This window comes from Anopheles funestus, chromosome 3RL (assembly GCF_943734845.2).
Source record: "Anopheles funestus chromosome 3RL, idAnoFuneDA-416_04, whole genome shotgun sequence".
Lineage (NCBI taxonomy): Eukaryota > Metazoa > Arthropoda > Insecta > Diptera > Culicidae > Anopheles > Anopheles funestus.
The window spans coordinates 74,176,108-74,192,903 of NC_064599.1; the positions used below are offsets into that span (position 1 = coordinate 74,176,108).

The following is a 16,796-nucleotide window of genomic DNA, read 5'->3' on the forward strand; positions in this document are numbered from 1 at the left end:
CACGCTCCGTTTCTGAAGGGAGTGCATTTGACAGCCGACAGGTGTTTATTTATTTACCAAACACACACCGTGCAATTTTCGCTAGTTTTTGTGTACCGGCTAAACAGAAAACGGGAAAAAGATTGACGCGCAAGATGGGTTTACTGACGAACCCATCGATTTCACAAAAGGCAAAGTATTGTCGCAAACTGGTGCGTTACAATACGCTCATCTGCTTAACGTTGTATCTGTTGGGCGTTGGCTTTTTCTGTGCCCTGCCGGATACAAACTTTAACTCTGCCACCTACTTTTCGGAGAATGCGCTACTGCCGGGATTGGTCAATTCCGAGCTGGAGATGGAAACGGTGAATCTGGTAAAGTCACTGTCCGCTGAACTGCAGCGTGAGCGGGAAAGCTATCCGAAAAGTTTGCCCTATCCTTGGCTTCTGGCAAAGATGCGACGGTTTGGGCTGGAAACGCACACACACAACTTCACACTGAACTATCCCTTCGGTGGTGGCAAGGTAAGTTGGGTTAAATCACTTTAAAACTGTATCAAATAGTTATTATGAACCCCCTTAATTATTTTAGCGCTTCAAAGGTGAAAACGTGTTTGGAATCCTTCGTGCACCTCGCATTGCATCGACAGAATCGATCGTTATAAGCGTCCCATACCGACCACCCGAAACTGTTCACACGGACGTATCTGCTGGCGTTCCGTTAATGTTGGCTTTTGCAGATTTTGCCCGCAAAAAGAAATACTGGGCAAAAGATATAATTTTCCTCATTACCGAGCAGGAGCAGCTGGGAATGCAGGCCTGGCTGGAAGCGTATCATGGCGCTGAGGATGGACGCATTCTCGATTCGGGCATGCTGCGTGCACGGGCCGGTTCCATTCAGGCGGCCATTAATCTGGAAGTGCAAAGCTTAGACATCAGTCATATAAATCTCAAAATTGAAGGACTCAATGGACAGCTACCTAACCTGGACCTTCACAATCTGGTGCAGAAACTTTCCTCCAAGAACGGTATCATCGCCGGGTATAAGCAAACATCATCGAGCCCGAAACGGTCCTTCCGGTATCAGGACAAGCTGTTCAACGTGCTGTCGATGGTGTTCTCGCAGGCCAGCGGTGTACCGACGGGTAACCATGGGCTTTTCCACAAGTACGGTATCGAAGCGCTAACGCTGGAAGCTGTAAAGCGTGACAAGGCACAGCAACAGTTTCAAGAGATCGGTTCAATGCTACGAATCATTGAGGGCATAAGTCGCAGTCTGAACAATCTGCTGGAGCGGTTTCACCAGAGCTTTTTCTTCTATTTGTTGGTGTCGAACGATCGGTTCGTTTCGATCGGTGATTATATGCCCAGCCTAGCACTTATGGCTGGATCGCTGCTGATTAAAGCGTTTATTCACTATCTGTCGATGTACTACTCCGGCGATGAAAGTGATGTCGACGAAAAGGAGGACGCCGAATCGAAACAGAAACAATCATCGGAAATTGGATACTTTTCCGTTGGCATTGTTCTACTAGTGGCGCACTCGATTGGAGCGTTGGCCGTATTTCTACCGCACAGCCAACCCATCAACCAGTATTTGTATGAGGCTAATTTTTCCACCCAGGACGCACTGTACAGTCTCTTCCAGTGCATACTGACTCTAGCCATCACCCTTCCGGTATTCTGTGCATTGAATGTCATTAATGGGGAAGCACTACATGTAGCCGTTTTGCTCGAACTAGGAACAGCCCTGCTGGCCGTGGGAATGTTAAATTTTTCCCTTGGCTTTAGTCTTTGCGTTTTTCTCGTCCCGTTTATTATTCTAATTCGACCAGGTACATCAAGAGCCGCACAGTTGTAAGTAAAATTAAACATTAATTCAAATAATGATGGACAGCATCAACTTTGTTCCGTTCCGTTACTTTGTTACAGAGTGTCCAGGCTGTGCTGTGTGGTGATAAATCCTTTGGTGGTATTGTACTGTGTGCTGATTGGCCTGACATGGCATCTATTTCCGGAGCTATCCTTCAAACCATTGCTATACAAAGCGCACAAAGCTACAACGGATGCGCTGACCTATTCCGTCGTAGATTCCATGGTAAATGTATATTTTTGTTCTATTAAAAACGGTTGTCTAACGTTTGGCTACCTTCCTCTTCAACTAGATCTATGGAAACTGGCTGTTTGATATGGTAGCGCTCATTTTCGTCCCATGCTGGATTCTGCTGTGGGTGTTCCTTTTCCCTAAGACTGAACCAAGGAACCGTTAAGGCTGGTGAACCAAATACAATATGGTGATTGAGTAGTGAACTACAAACAGTCAAACATGAACCACATTACCGAAAGATTTAGTCTGTTAATTGTGTGTATTTAATTAGGGTTGATCAACAAAAATCAACTAGTATGCCATTAACTTTTATTTTTTTCTCAATTTTCTTGTTAAAACACTGTAACTTTACGAAGAAGGCAAGACATTGAATACAATTTACTGTTAGATTGGGGCAAACATTAAGCTAGTTATGAACCAGTTTGAAACAATTTAACTATGTTTGTGTATTTTTTTGTAAAAACTGTTTATTTTTTATATAATCCAAAAATTGGTAATGCAATTGCTCAACTCTATTGATGTATATCAAAAGATCTGGGCAAGTAAATCCCGACAGAAGAGAGAAGAGTTCATGTGCATATTTTAATATTAAATTTTCTACTTCCTTCTGCCTAATACAAACAGTTGGTTACGGCCAAGAAGCTTCTAAAGCTTGCCTTTCAGCTTCACCAAGGAGCTCCTTGCTCCTTGTTTTGGTGGTAAGCGCTTCACTATTACACGGTTTTCCTTTTCCATAAGTATGCTCCTTTTATCTGGGAAGTAGACGCAACGTTTCGTTACGATTTGCCCGCAGGTTTTGTTCTTCTAACGCACGGTTGCAGTTGCATGCCGGAAGACGTGTATCATATCTGAGGCAAAAGTGGAAAACTTGCGAGCAAAAGCAAACATAATCCTACCGTTAGAAGTCAGCTCGTACCGAAAACCCCGACCGTTGTATGAAGTATTGCATTGCTGTGAGTGGTGTGAGACTTTGGTCCTGAGTGCATAGAGCAGCATCACACACACATACTGGATGCTTGTATACCGTCTGGTGGCAAGAAGGCAACGCTTCCTGTACCCTTGGAAACGTATCATCGGCCTTTTTCCAACGATACGTTACGTACTAACGAGCTGCGGTTGGTTGGTTTGGTGCGGAGCAAAAAGGTAAAATTATGCTAATACCGAGGAAAATATGAAAATTGGAATTCTTCTCGCCGAACTTTTCGCCGTACGTGTGCATGCATGAGGATGGTGCAATTCCAGGAAACGCAGTGGCACATGCGTAAGCAAACATTGAAAGGGGTGCGAGCAGTGTGTGTGGGGAGCAGTAATCAGGGTACCGTTTTCACGTTCTAAGAAAGTGTTTGTAGTAAGAGCCTTCCCCGCGTCATAAGAAATGGAGATGGAATGTACGGACGACCGAACGAGAGCCGAATGTCCCGTTTCGTCAGATTTCGACAGATTTATACATCTTCGTTACCCATTTGTCTGTGATTTGGTCCGTTTGCATGTCCCCTTCGTTGAGTTAGATTTTTGTTTTTTGGAGTATTTTTGCTTGATATGGAAATATTCCGAGATATTTGGTTTGGTATGAATATTGGATGGAGATAAGGAAACTAACGCAATGTTGAACAAGCTATATGTCATAACCATAACCTAAATTGATTGCAAAATATTGGAGTAAACGACACTAAGATTATTGTAAGGAATGTCCGGAAAAGTTCAAACGGAGCCCCTAAAATATTGGGAAGGTCATGAGAATTTTATTGAGTTTTCGCATGGATATGAACGGTTTACCGTTTAGTACAAAAGATAAATTGGCGATAACAAGTGGACCTATTCCACTATTTTTTAAAGAACGAAGTTACGACAAAACGAAATGTGTAGCGAACGATACTCACGCTTTGTATGTGGTGGGACCTGCTCCGCGTTATATATTATGAGCTGCCGCTTGTTAAGAAGTGGTTTGCAAAAGAAAAGGTCCTTTAAAATGTACATATGGAAGGTCAAATAAGAAGTTTGTTTGAGATCTTCATGATGTTTTTTTTTAATTATTAACCGCTTCAATTCCAAATGCACTTTCTGTCTGATCGGTACCTTTCATAAGGAAGCTAACATTTGTCACAAAGATGCGACGAGTTAATACATTAAGCAACGAATTTGAGACAAGTTTTTCAATAATATTTCTATACTTGCAAGTTTATTAACTAAATAATTGTTGTTCCTTCAACAACGCGCTATCGAATGAGGATAAAAAAGCTAAAATAAAAAAAGCAATAAAATACATTTTCCATTAAGCTATGCTGAACGATACTTATCAACAGATATGTGTTTTGATTTTATGTGGTGTAATGGTGAGATAAGTAAGTTGTGTGATAAGTCGCACACTTCAGTGATGGAACTTGCTGTTTGGATAAGATAGTGCCAGGCGTAGCGTTAAATGAAAACGCTTTCGACTATTATATTGTTTCCCTGTTTGTACTAGCAAGTATTACCGGGTAATGGGTTTGAAGTGAGAAACAATATCTTTGTTCAATTATCGAGCGGTGAACAGATAGTGAAATTTGGCATGAGGTTATCGTGGAGGTGATAAAAAAGGATCTGTTAGGCTTCAAAAGTTATTGTCAAGCAAGAATCTTATCAAAGCCTTTCATATTCCAATAACTTAGCAAATATATTTTTTACCCTTCTTAAAATTGATGGTATATATTATTTTCCATCGTGTAACTGCTTACATTTATGCATATCACTGTATTTTTAAATAAAAAAAATATTACAACAAGTAATTTAAATGCTTCATCTACACAAGGTGACGAACCCTGCACTAGCCACAGCAAAGAACCGAAAGCCAATCAAGATCACTGCCGCTGGCAGTAAAGATTGTGTTGCGTTTGTGGGGAGAACTCAGTGAAGCGATCAGTCCGTCGGCACCGAGCTTATTTTCGTCGTTTCTTTTGTGCCGTGCGGTTGTGTTGTTCGCAATCGTTGCCGCGTTGTGACTTTGGTTTTGTGCGTACGGTTTACAACTTGCAGCAAACCCCTGCCACCATAACTGTGTCCGAGGTCATATCTGCACCGTTTTGTCACCGTTCATAATCTTCATTACATCTCGGGCTTCCGATTATCGCATCCATCATGAATCCTGCCAAATCATCGTCCAATGGGTCCGTTGGTGGACGGTCAACAGGTAAACAGAAGAAGAAAAAAAAAGCAAAAGTGCACCGCGTCGTGCTGGGTATGTGGCCAACAGCATGCGGCAATAATTAACACACCTCAAAAAGTAGCGTCATCTTCAGCATCAACACATCGCACCGATAAGAAAAAAAACATTGTGATCGCGACTAATGACTGAATGTGGCGCAGTTCCGTGTTGACTGTTGGCCGATTGAAAAGCCTTCCCTTCGGGACGGTACCAAACGCTCGGCAGATTTTGGGATAGTGAAGAATCCTGAATATAAATCACGTGATTCGTACGACCAGCACGCACAGCACCAAGATCGAGTGTAGAGGTACGCGAACACGAGACAGCTGGAGACTGCGTTCGTGGCGTGTTCCAGTTGCTACCACTGTGGCTCTGTTGGCGAGATAAGGTCAGAGCGAAACGGTCTGGGGAGGTAGCTGGCTGGTCCGATCGTGCGGAGGTCATCCGAGCATTGTGCCTCATAGAAAGAACGTTTCGAATTTGTGGTGAATGTGACTTTGGGACAAGGGTAAATTCGCACACCGTTGTACGGCGATAAAGCGGGGCGCCGGACAGCATTAGTCACACGTCATGTGGAATGTTTGTTGGTAGGCGAAATGTGTGTGTGTAGAGGAGCGGAACCGTGGGAAGGGCGGGAATGGAACCTGGGAAAAGGGTGACACACCGGCAAGCGTAATCTGCGCGTCGTGCTGCGTATGGTCGGCTCAAAGTGTGCGTGTAATGGATGGGGTGTACACATAAGTGCTTGGTGCATTATTTAGAGGATCAAAAAACCCCAGAAAAACAGAAAGTTTGTTTTTTGGTTTGCACAATTTTCATAAATAGTTCAATGGAAAAAAGTACGAAAAACAAGAATTTTTTTAAAGGGTCTTTTACCAGTTCCTAAAACATCATAACTTATTAAGTAGTTTTCAATGTTTTTAGAAGAATTTTCGAGCATCTTCTACTTGGCTTAAAGATCTCCAGGGTTATGCCAGCAATTTATGGCTAACTGAACTTATATTTAGCACGTAGCTGGATGGGTCGAGGTCCTGTCGCGGGGAATCGGCGCCGTTTATCACATACACCACCCCCAAGTTGGGAGCATTAATAGTTGAGTTGAATGAATGGAAAAGAGTTTTATCTCTCTTATAATAAATAATTAAAATAATTCTTTTGTAAATTTTTTTTGTTAGTGAGTTTTAGCTGCGGGAAGCCGATTAAGATGAGATTCATTGGCAAGCCTTCGATTTATTAAACTGTACGTAAAAGTGCTTTAGAGTCAGCTCTTAAGGGCAAGAGTGCAGCCTTTATTTACCCATAATTACCCCTGTTCATGAGGGAACGGTCCACATAGGATCTGATACGTTTTCCATTGTGTGAGGACAGATGCTTCCACCACTAAACTATCTCCCCTAATGGTTCAAAATTTACTGATCTTTGAGATATTCTTTAGAGCTCTTAATTTTTGGATTTATTACCCTTTTTTTAATGCTAAGAAATAGTTAAATAGTTCTAGTTTATTTTAACTAGAAATAGTTAAAATATAAAGCAACTTATTTTGGTATTTATTTAAGCACGCACAGCGACCCCTGTACTAACAAAACTTATTTGTACACCTTATAGTCGCCGACAGGCATGTTGCGTAGCAACGCTCCCTACATGCCTGATGGTGTGCGTAGCGTCCTACCCATTGCTTATGTTTACGTTTCAGATCCCCCCCCCCCACCATCCAAATTCCACCCCAGCTATTCTCACCCCTCCGGCCATGTCTTGTAACGTCTGCTCAAGGCCAAGGGCTTTTAGATGGATGCAATTCTCTCGGCATTGCACGATTTTTGCTGGATTAAGTTTAATTTTCGAAAGTGAATGGATCTTCCGAAAAACACTCCTTGCGGGACAAGTATTCGAAACGTCAGCAAGGCGATCAAACTAATCGGTTCGATTGATCTTGTTATTTGCAGGCAACTGTAGTAAGCAAACTAAGGGTCGTCGAAGGTTAATGCATGTGGCTACATTGTCAGGCACTGATGTGCAGTATTGGCTTGAAATATCCGACAATGTATCACCGCGGGAACACAAAGATCTAGTTTAGCTCGTTATGTCACTGTATTGATTGTTGGGCGTTGGTAGAAATGCATCTTCGCTGCTGCTGTGTAGATGTTACTTTCGATCATTAGCAAGATCACTATGATCGTGGTCAAAGATTCGTCAACAAATCATTTGGCTGGTTTGAAACAGATTATATCAGCGATTTAGTGGCTTAACAAAGAAAATAAAATATTTGACAATATTTAATTACGATACAAAGTCATTTTTTATTAGACGACTAGCTTTTGATTTAAAACTCGCATTAATTTTTCTAAAGTAAAAAAAAAACATTTGGTTACTAGTGACCCGACTAGTGATGAGAACTCCAGAGTGGAAAATTTTTTGTAATTTTTTTAAAAATTACATTTTTCAGATTTTTGCATATCTTTGGGTCAGGATTGTTTTCGCCAGTCGCCAAGATTTTCACATCGTTTTTAAAGGGGATTTTACGAACTGGAATTTTCGTCAGGTGTCCTCAAGGTTTCAAAAAGGATTTCTCTGGTGTTTCCATTGGTATTTTCCAGCATTTTCAATTGGTATTGAATATCAATATTTCGAAAGCTTCGTTGTCATCAACGACTATTTTTTAAACAGTTTTTATGGAAGCTTTTCCTACACTTTTGATGAGTGTCCAACAGTTGGATTGTCGTAAATTAGTATGAAATTTTATTGCAATATGATTTTGAAACATTTTTAAGTCATTAAACAAAAGCACCTCCTCCCCCTATATCGCAGTTGATCCGGAGTCAAAACACAACTTCGGAAAATTTAAGATTTTACCCATCACTAGATCCGACAGATCTTCGAGTTTTACCTAATACACCGAACGATCACAAATCTAATTTTGATTGATATCTCAATCATCTAGCCATTCGAATACGTGGTAAAAATTAGATTAATTAGCCAAAACGAAGTTTTTTGAACGTCTTTTTGAATCGATCATTAAAGTAAAATGGCTTGAAGGGACATAATACGCTACACACACGTGTGAACATATGTTACTAATCACACATACATGAACCAAATTTAAAATGGTATTGACGTCACGGAAATAATGATCGAAAAAAAACAATCCAGTTGAAGATATACTAACAATGATTTGCTACAACCGGCTACAGGTTTTTATTTATTTGATTTTTTATTTATTGTCAAATACACACAGACAGACACACTCCAAACGGAAGGAAAATGGTCATCCACCGCAATCGGTGACGATGTTTGTTGCCAATATTTACCTTGCACGAGAGATTGGTCCAGACCGTTGGAAAATGACTAGCCAGTTTCTGAACGGCGGCACTCAACTTGCCGCAGACCGTGTGTGACGGGCATGTGTCCGGGCATTGTACGTCGTTTCAGCAATGTATTGGTGGTGGGTTTTTTTTACCGTGTTTTGCTAATTTACGTAATTTTAAACTTCAGTAAATGAGTTTTATAAATTAAGCAAAAAAAATAATTCTCATCGTTACGTCACTAAACGGGAGGTTAAGTCAACCAAACGCAACCACTCGTCGGTGAACCTTTGCATCGGGACGCACGGGTAAACAAACGCACACAAAGACGCATGCTCTTTATCAGCAGAACACGTTGTAATGGTTAAATGTGATCTTCAATTTGTGATGCGTATACGCAAGTGAAGCGTGCCTTACACGTGACTGAAGCGGTTGACCGAAAAGAAACCCGTGCGAAGGTAACATGATATAATTCTAATAATAAAATATATACATATATAACACTTTGGAAAATTATTGCACTGTATATGGTTACGGTGCTACATAACGGATGGTGGGGATAATTGTATGACCTTTGCGTTACATACCTATGGATTCCACACTTTCATGGCTTGAGACGATCGCTCGGCTAACACGAGCCGTTCGTTAGTCGATCGTGGTGAATTGCACCGAACGCAGTGTAACACTGATTTTTTGTTCTTTTTATTTGAGTGTGCCCATTTTTTCCCCTTTTTTGCTATTCCGAGCTCGTTTTTATAGCATCGCGAAAGTAATCGTTTTATTGTCCAAAAAAAAGAAAAGAAAAAGATTTTCCTTTCAATTTCATAAATCACTCAGTGGTAAAGATTCGATGAGCCAGTGACAGTTTGCGAGATCAACATGAGACGCTTAAGTACCTGGCTGCATGCTCGGTTCCGTGCACGTACCGATTCCACGTCCAGCGTGCCAGATGAGCTAGCCGAAACATCCTGTAAGTGAGATATTTTTCTCTAAGAAAACGAATTCCTATCACTAGACATCTTGTTGCTAAATTTTGTGTTAAAAACAAAAATAAGATGAATTTATTTTTTCCTTTACCACTACAAGTTTTTGGTGGTGAAAACGTTTCCACTGGAAGGAGTGAATGGGGCTACACTCATTGCCGTAACGATGTGGTTACTTTACGGTTTGACGATTTCCGATGGTCGGACATCATCCGATGTTTCACGGTGTTTGTGTGATTGCGTGCCACGATTCGCACACCGCGTCCTCGCGCTATCGAATATCGGGCTTCTTCATTTTAAGTCAACATCACAAAAACGCATACGCGATACGCGCGTAACGCGCGAATGCGCGCGCTAAGACAATGCGCAAACGCGACCGACCTTAGTCGCGGTACGGCCGTACAAGTGTGTGGATCGATTAAGCGACAAACAGATCGTTGGTAGCTTTGAAGTAGCGTTATTGTTTTTTTTGCCTCACAAAACCACAACCGGGAAGGGTCGTTAAAGGGTGGCCTGGACACCGTTTTTAATTACACGTGCAAAAATTATCCCGTTCGGAAAATCGTTCGTTCGACTCTCACACGTGCCTGGTTTAATCGTCTCGTTTCATGATTCGCGGTTTGTCACGATCGCGCTTTGGCAGCACTGTCCGGTAGCAATCATCAGCTGAACAGCCGCAATTTCGACGGTGAATCGTTGGACGGCGAACAGGCGCTGGCCATCATCCGGCGGAACCTGAAGTCGAGCGCAATGGACACGGAAGGTACACACTTCGACTGCAACTGTCCGCACATTTTTGTTGTGTTTGGCGCATCGGTAAGTAATGGGGGTAGCTGTCAGCTACTGGCACGCAAACTTTAGACCGACCCTTAGAACGTTTTTTTTGCGCCGTTTCTTCGCCGGTTCAATTGGGAGCAATAATTTATGGTAACAATATGTACGTGTTTTACCTTTCATGGTGGTAGAATAAATAATGGAGCAGTTGTTTCATTTTGTTTTAAAGTTGCTACTGCTATACATTAGTTACATCGCTAGTTTATTTTAATTTTATTTTCAAGCAATATGACTTAACTAAATTAGTCGCTTAGAGATATTTGTTTATGTTGGAATTATTAATTAAACTTGCAAATTTAACTTCTGTAAAAGGAAAAAGAATATTTCTTGAAAGTGCTACAAAAATTTAACAATTTTTTTGAAGCTTTTAATTAAATACAATATTTTACTAAAATTAGTCGTATCAATTTTGATTCATTTTATTCCAATTAAAGTTTTTTTTTAATAGTAAAACAAAAATCGTTACGAAACCCCTACAGACAAGTTCCTAACCGCTAGTGTATCATGTATCTTTGCGGTTACATTACAACACACTGAGTCTTTTCTACTGTTTAATTTATTTTACAGGGAGATTTGGCTAAAAAGAAGATTTATCCTACCCTGTGGTGGTTGTTCCGGGACAATCTGCTACCATCGGACACTAAATTCATTGGATATGCCCGCAGCAAACTGTCAGTGGCTGAGTTGAAGGAAAAATGTCGTCAGTACATGAAGGTAAGTTTTTGAGTAATTGTTTTATAATTTGTAGATTATTATTAATCTGAAGCGAACTAATTAAAAAGAAAAAATGGAATCTTTTCGATCTTTTTTCGACTCTGACTTTTGAAAAGCTTTTATTACATTAGATAATAGAGCTTTTTTGGGGCGATCCGGTAGTGTATGTGATAAACGGCGCTGGTCCACACGGCAGGACCGGGTATCAAATCCCATCCGGACCGTTCCCTCCCTATCATGGATTGGCTATCCAGCTACGTGGTAAAATAGGTCTCGTAAGCCAGAAATGGCCGGCATGTCCTCAGCGGTCGTTACGCCAAGAACAAGAAGAATAGAGCTTTTTAGACAACCAAAGTCCCAATTTCTTCAATTTTCTCAAATGTTAATTATATCTCTTCGAACACCCACAGGTAAAGGATGATCAGATGGAAAAGTTTGAAGAGTTTTGGTCAGTCAATTTCTACGTTGCTGGCAGTTACGATTCGCGGCGTGATTTTGAGCTGCTCAACCAGGAGATCAGCAAGTTCGAGGTGGGACGTGCCGCAAACCGGCTGTTCTATCTGGCATTGCCACCATCCGTGTTCGAATCAGTTACGGTACACATCCGCAACACTTGCATGGGCGCGAAGTAAGTAGAATGAGAAATGATCTTTTTTTCTAGTGTTTTTACTAACTCTTTTTAATGCTTTTTTTAGGGGATGGAATCGTATAATTGTGGAGAAACCGTTCGGACGCGACGCGGAAAGCTCGAACGTACTGAGCGTTCATTTGGCGAAATTGTTTACCGAGGATCAGCTGTACCGTATCGATCACTATCTCGGCAAGGAGATGGTACAGAACCTGATGACGATACGGTTTGGCAATCAGATATTTAGCCCGACGTGGAATCGGGCCCATGTCGCATCGGTACTGATCACGTTCAAGGAACCGTTCGGTACGCAGGGCCGTGGTGGATATTTTGATGATTTCGGCATCATACGCGATGTGATGCAGAACCATCTGCTGCAGATACTGTCGCTGGTGGCAATGGAAAAACCGGCCACCTGCCATCCGGACGATATTCGTAACGAGAAGGTAAAGGTGCTGAAAAGCATCAAGGAACTTTCGATCGAGGACGTTGTGCTTGGGCAGTATGTGGCGAATCCGACCGGTACGGATGAGGATTCGCTGATGGGATATTTGGACGATCCGACCGTACCGAAGGGTTCGGTAACGCCCACGTACGCGTTGGCCGTGCTGAAGATTAACAACGAACGGTGGGACGGTGTGCCGTTCATACTCCGTTGCGGTAAGGCACTGAACGAACGCAAGGCGGAGGTACGCATCCAGTATCACGATGTGCCGGGAGATATCTTCGATGGGAAACCGAAGCGTAACGAGCTGGTGATTCGTGTGCAGCCCGGCGAAGCACTGTACGTGAAGATGATGACCAAATCGCCCGGCATTACGTTCGATATGGAGGAAACGGAGCTCGATCTAACGTACGGCCATCGTTACAAGGACGTCGCGCTGCCGGATGCGTACGAGCGCTTGATACTGGATGTGTTCTGCGGTTCCCAGATGCATTTCGTGCGTGCGGACGAGCTGAGTGAGGCATGGCGCATCTTTACCCCGCTGCTGCACTACATCGAGCAGGAACGGCCGGAACCGATCAAATACATTTATGGTTCGCGCGGACCGAAGGAGGCGGATCGGAAGTGTGACGAGAATAACTTCAAGTACTACGGTTCGTACAAGTGGCATCAGAAGCATTAAGCCGTGCATGTGCAGCCACACGCAACGGTATGGTGAGGAAGTGCGTTTAAACTTTCGAATTTAAGCGAATAGTTTCGTAGGAAAGATTGTTATTTATTTATACACTGAACGCTAGACATTCTTCACCCAACCATTATTTACTACCTACTACTACTACTACTAATCATTCCTGTGGTTTTGTTGTTAACTCATTTCGGAAGCTCTTAAGGCAAAGAAAAGCATTTTTGGAACCAGTTTTTTTTATAATAAAAAAATATACCTCGAAAAAAGCAAAACTCCCCATTTGTACGGAATCATATCAATATACAGTGATCAATATTCTGCTTTTACACAGAAGCATACATATTGATTAGACGGCTTTTACGAGTTTCAATGCACCGAATAACGCTTGATTGACTAACGTTATGCGTTACGTTTTACGCACAATGTCTTGTACCGTATTTTGGGCAAAAACGTGCCGTTAAGAAAACAAATCAATACGCTACATTTCTTCGATGAACAGCCACGGTTTGTGAAAGGCTGTGAGATTGTCCTTACACAAAAAAAACAAACCGCCCAAGACTCCACATCCTCATATTTGGTCAGAAAAGATAATTTGAAAAAAAGAGTGATCTGTCTTGTCATCATCATGCGCAATTTTTCAATGTGCTTTTCGGGGTTGCACATAATACGAGCCACTCGGACCTTATAACCCCGAAACGAACGGAGCGGTTCGATTCCGGACTTTGTGTGTGTGTGTGTTTTCTAGAAAGCGGGAGGCTTTCTTTCGCCGAAAACTTCCATACCGGTTCCAAATGTACCGGCATTGGACAAAAGGGCGTTGTGATAAATGGAAATGAACCCGGTCAAGGCATAGAATTATTGATGTTGGGCAATATTTCGTTTATGGTTTCCCGCCACCGTTTTCAGCCACGCCACGCCAAGATGTGGTGGAAAATTACTGCACCGAATCGCACGAACCACGAGATGGGATGACCTTCATGGCAAATGACAAAAATTGCGAAAACAGCCTCGAATCATTCAATAGACCATTAAGCATTGGAAGCGTCGAGCAGAGCAATGGTACAGTGTGTAACACAATTATACATTGAATTGTTGAAGGTAAAGACGAACAACATAAAATTCTAAAATATTATGCGGAATAGATAGATAAAATAGATCTAGACAAATTTTTATTTTGTTATTACCAATTTTACATTTTTATCCTCATGAAATTGATTAATCCGTTGAAAGTAAATAAACAAAGAGGCCTTAGGATAGTTTTCTTGTATATCTTCCATATATTGCACCAATAATATATAATGTAATTATTTCTTAAATTGTTGTTTGTTCAGAGTTATTTTGAAAACATTTTTGTGTTAACTTTGAATTTTTCTGCGATCGAAAAACAATGCAAAAGAAATCTTAACACATAAATTATCGTAACAAAATCGTTACAGTTGTGTAACAGCGGTTTTTAGTTACGTAAAATTGATCAAACAGAAATTTATTGAAGTCGAGATTTTAATTTTTTTTATTAATACATTTTTTCACGTATTGTTATATGGTTATTTAATTTTAAAGAAAAATTTTCTTAAAAAAATATAGTTTTTTTTTCAATATCGTGGAGATGGGAATAGTCAAACGGGCTTCCTTCAGGGAACTGAATAAACTGTGTTCTCCGTGAAGCCCGTTCTCTTAGATGAAACATTAATAGGAGTACCAAAATTTACAAAATGTTTTGGAAGATGTTTAATTTTTTTTTCACTCACTCACTAAAAAAATGTTATTAGTTAACTCTTCAAGATATTATTTTATAATAAAAAACTAAACATTCATATTATTATGCTACACACTGTACTACGGTTTGATCGCACAACCGTTACCTTTTTTTGTGTCTGTGATGCTGAGATTTGTGATGATTAATTTAATTTTTATTCCTATATAAGCATTCTAGTGTGGTTCGGTGAAGTTCCACCGGTATCGCATCTACTCGGTTGGTCAATTATAGTGCAATTTAGACGAACAATCAATCATGAAGCAAAATTATGCGCTTATGAATTGCAGTTCAATGGATGACTATTTAAAAAAAAAAAAGTTTTTGTGATAGTAAAACGTTTCGGTTTCTTTTTTACATTAAATATTTGCACTGCAAGATACAAAATAGTGGAAGGTTTCCAATATTGAAGAAGATTTTTTTGGATAACGTTTTTTTCTTAGCGTGACGTTGATGCGACGTCCGTCGTGCTACCACGATGGTCACGAATTCGAACGAGCAACGCTCTCATTATGCAGGACGGTTAGCTAAAGTGACTTACGGGACGAAAAATGGAAAATAATTGACAGCAAACGAAGAATGATGTGACGAAGTAGAATGGGCAAGACCCCAAAAAAAAAAAAATAGAAAGAAACGATCGTGAACAAACGCACACAATATTCGTCCATCCGTCCTTTTGGATACTTTGGATTTGGTGAAATTCGTTGACCGAAGCAAATTAGTGAAGCTTTTCTCTTTTCGCTCGGGATACGGTTTTCTTTATTTCCATCCATTGTCCATTTTTCCACGACCGAGACAAAAAAAAACTAAAACGGAAGAGTGATACGGCAAATGTATGGCGTTTAGCATTGTTCCTACTTTTCTGACAAGTTGACTGTGGCGGCGAATCGTTTCCAAGGAAAAGGATCCCTTTTTTCTCGCACTCCCCGCACTCCTTCTCGTCCTCCTTCTCCCTTGCACCATACCAGCGAAAAACTCATCAATGATTAATGGTGCGCGAACGTTGTGCGAATGGGAACGATCTTCTTGCCCAAAAACCCGGGAAAGGAATTAAATTTATTAATGATGCGACGCGTCTTGCCGCATCGGCCGCTGTGTGAAATGCATAGCGCTTCAACGTTTGGTGTGTGTGTGTGTGGGGGGATGTGTATTTCGGGTTTGTTGTTTGTTGTTTTTTTGCTTCTTCTTCTCCTCATTCCGTTTCACCAGCATCCAGCGAACAGACCGGTCAGCCGGAAAGGTATCCCAGGCGCATTAACGCGACCGTATCGGTGTCATTTGTTTTCCACTCGTTTCTTAATTAGATAATAAATGACTGCGAAGATGGCACGGGTGTGCGATGAAGCAAATGCGGCGAACGTGTACCGATGAAATTAAATGTCATGGTAAGATAATCGGAGAAGCAAATTGGAGCTCACAGTCTACACATTAAACATGGATGCGTGGCTGGCGGAAGATGTTTCCTATTCCGGTTTGCGGAAGGTTGTTGGCAGCGCTGGGCGGTAAATGGAGACGCCTGGTTAGTTTTGCGGTTTTGAAGGTACGCCGAGTGGCTTACGGAGATTGATCTTGAAATGGAATCGTGAAATGAATCGTTGGGTTGGGCAATTGTATTTTTAAATAAATCATAGTTGTGTTTCTTCACGAGTTTAGGTTTTGAACTCAAATTAGAATTAACCTAGAACGCTAGAAACAATGTTTTTTTCGATCTTTATTGGTCTCTTGTTCTACATATTGTTCTTCTGTTCTATATTAAAAAACAGGATTAGACTGACTTTTTATAAATTAGTTGTATTAGTATGTAGTGTGTAGTATGTAGTATGTAGTATTATGTTATATTTTATTTATGCTTCAAATGTTTTAATGGGAAAAATTAGAAAAGCTCTGTGTGCTTTTGTTTTGATGTTTTGGGGTTTAGGTATTTATTAATCATGCATCGAATTAAATGCCTCACGCACATGCGGGTTGGTCAGGTTTTAATAATGACACCGGACAACCAAGGACGTAAAGAAGCTTTAGGTGTTTCACACGGGAACAAAGGTTTTGTGCTTTTTATGCGATCGCCCTCAAAACACTTTATAATATGGAATGAGGTTGAGTGATGGCTTTGTTATACTAGCAAAAATGACCGGTATTAGTTGGGGATGGCGTCATTTTTTAAATATAATACCGAATTTTAATAATAAATA

The 16,796-nt window shown here is 41.0% G+C and overlaps 2 protein-coding genes across 4 annotated transcripts; both read left to right on the forward strand.

Moving 5' to 3' along the window:
• Positions 1-35: 35 nt before the first annotated feature.
• LOC125766998 (glycosylphosphatidylinositol anchor attachment 1 protein) lies at positions 36-3,088 on the forward strand. The gene is made up of 4 exons (XM_049433190.1): positions 36-503; positions 571-1,835; positions 1,911-2,076; positions 2,144-3,088. Exons 1-4 carry the CDS (start codon positions 135-137, stop codon positions 2,246-2,248), a joined length of 1,905 nt encoding a protein of 634 aa, XP_049289147.1. The 5' UTR covers positions 36-134; the 3' UTR covers positions 2,249-3,088.
• Positions 3,089-4,947: 1,859 nt separating this feature from the next.
• On the forward strand, positions 4,948-14,681 carry LOC125767020 (glucose-6-phosphate 1-dehydrogenase). 3 transcript variants are annotated; one of them, XM_049433239.1, is made up of 5 exons: positions 4,948-5,251; positions 10,192-10,364; positions 10,950-11,096; positions 11,507-11,724; positions 11,792-14,681. In XM_049433239.1, exons 1-5 carry the CDS (start codon positions 5,200-5,202, stop codon positions 12,849-12,851), a joined length of 1,650 nt encoding a protein of 549 aa, XP_049289196.1. In that variant the 5' UTR covers positions 4,948-5,199; the 3' UTR covers positions 12,852-14,681. The 3 variants fall into 3 exon arrangements, with proteins under 3 accessions (XP_049289196.1, XP_049289197.1, XP_049289195.1); XM_049433240.1 differs by lacking the exon at positions 4,948-5,251 and adding an exon at positions 5,290-5,573; XM_049433238.1 differs by lacking the exon at positions 4,948-5,251 and adding an exon at positions 9,102-9,535.
• The last annotated feature ends 2,115 nt before the right edge of the window (positions 14,682-16,796 follow it).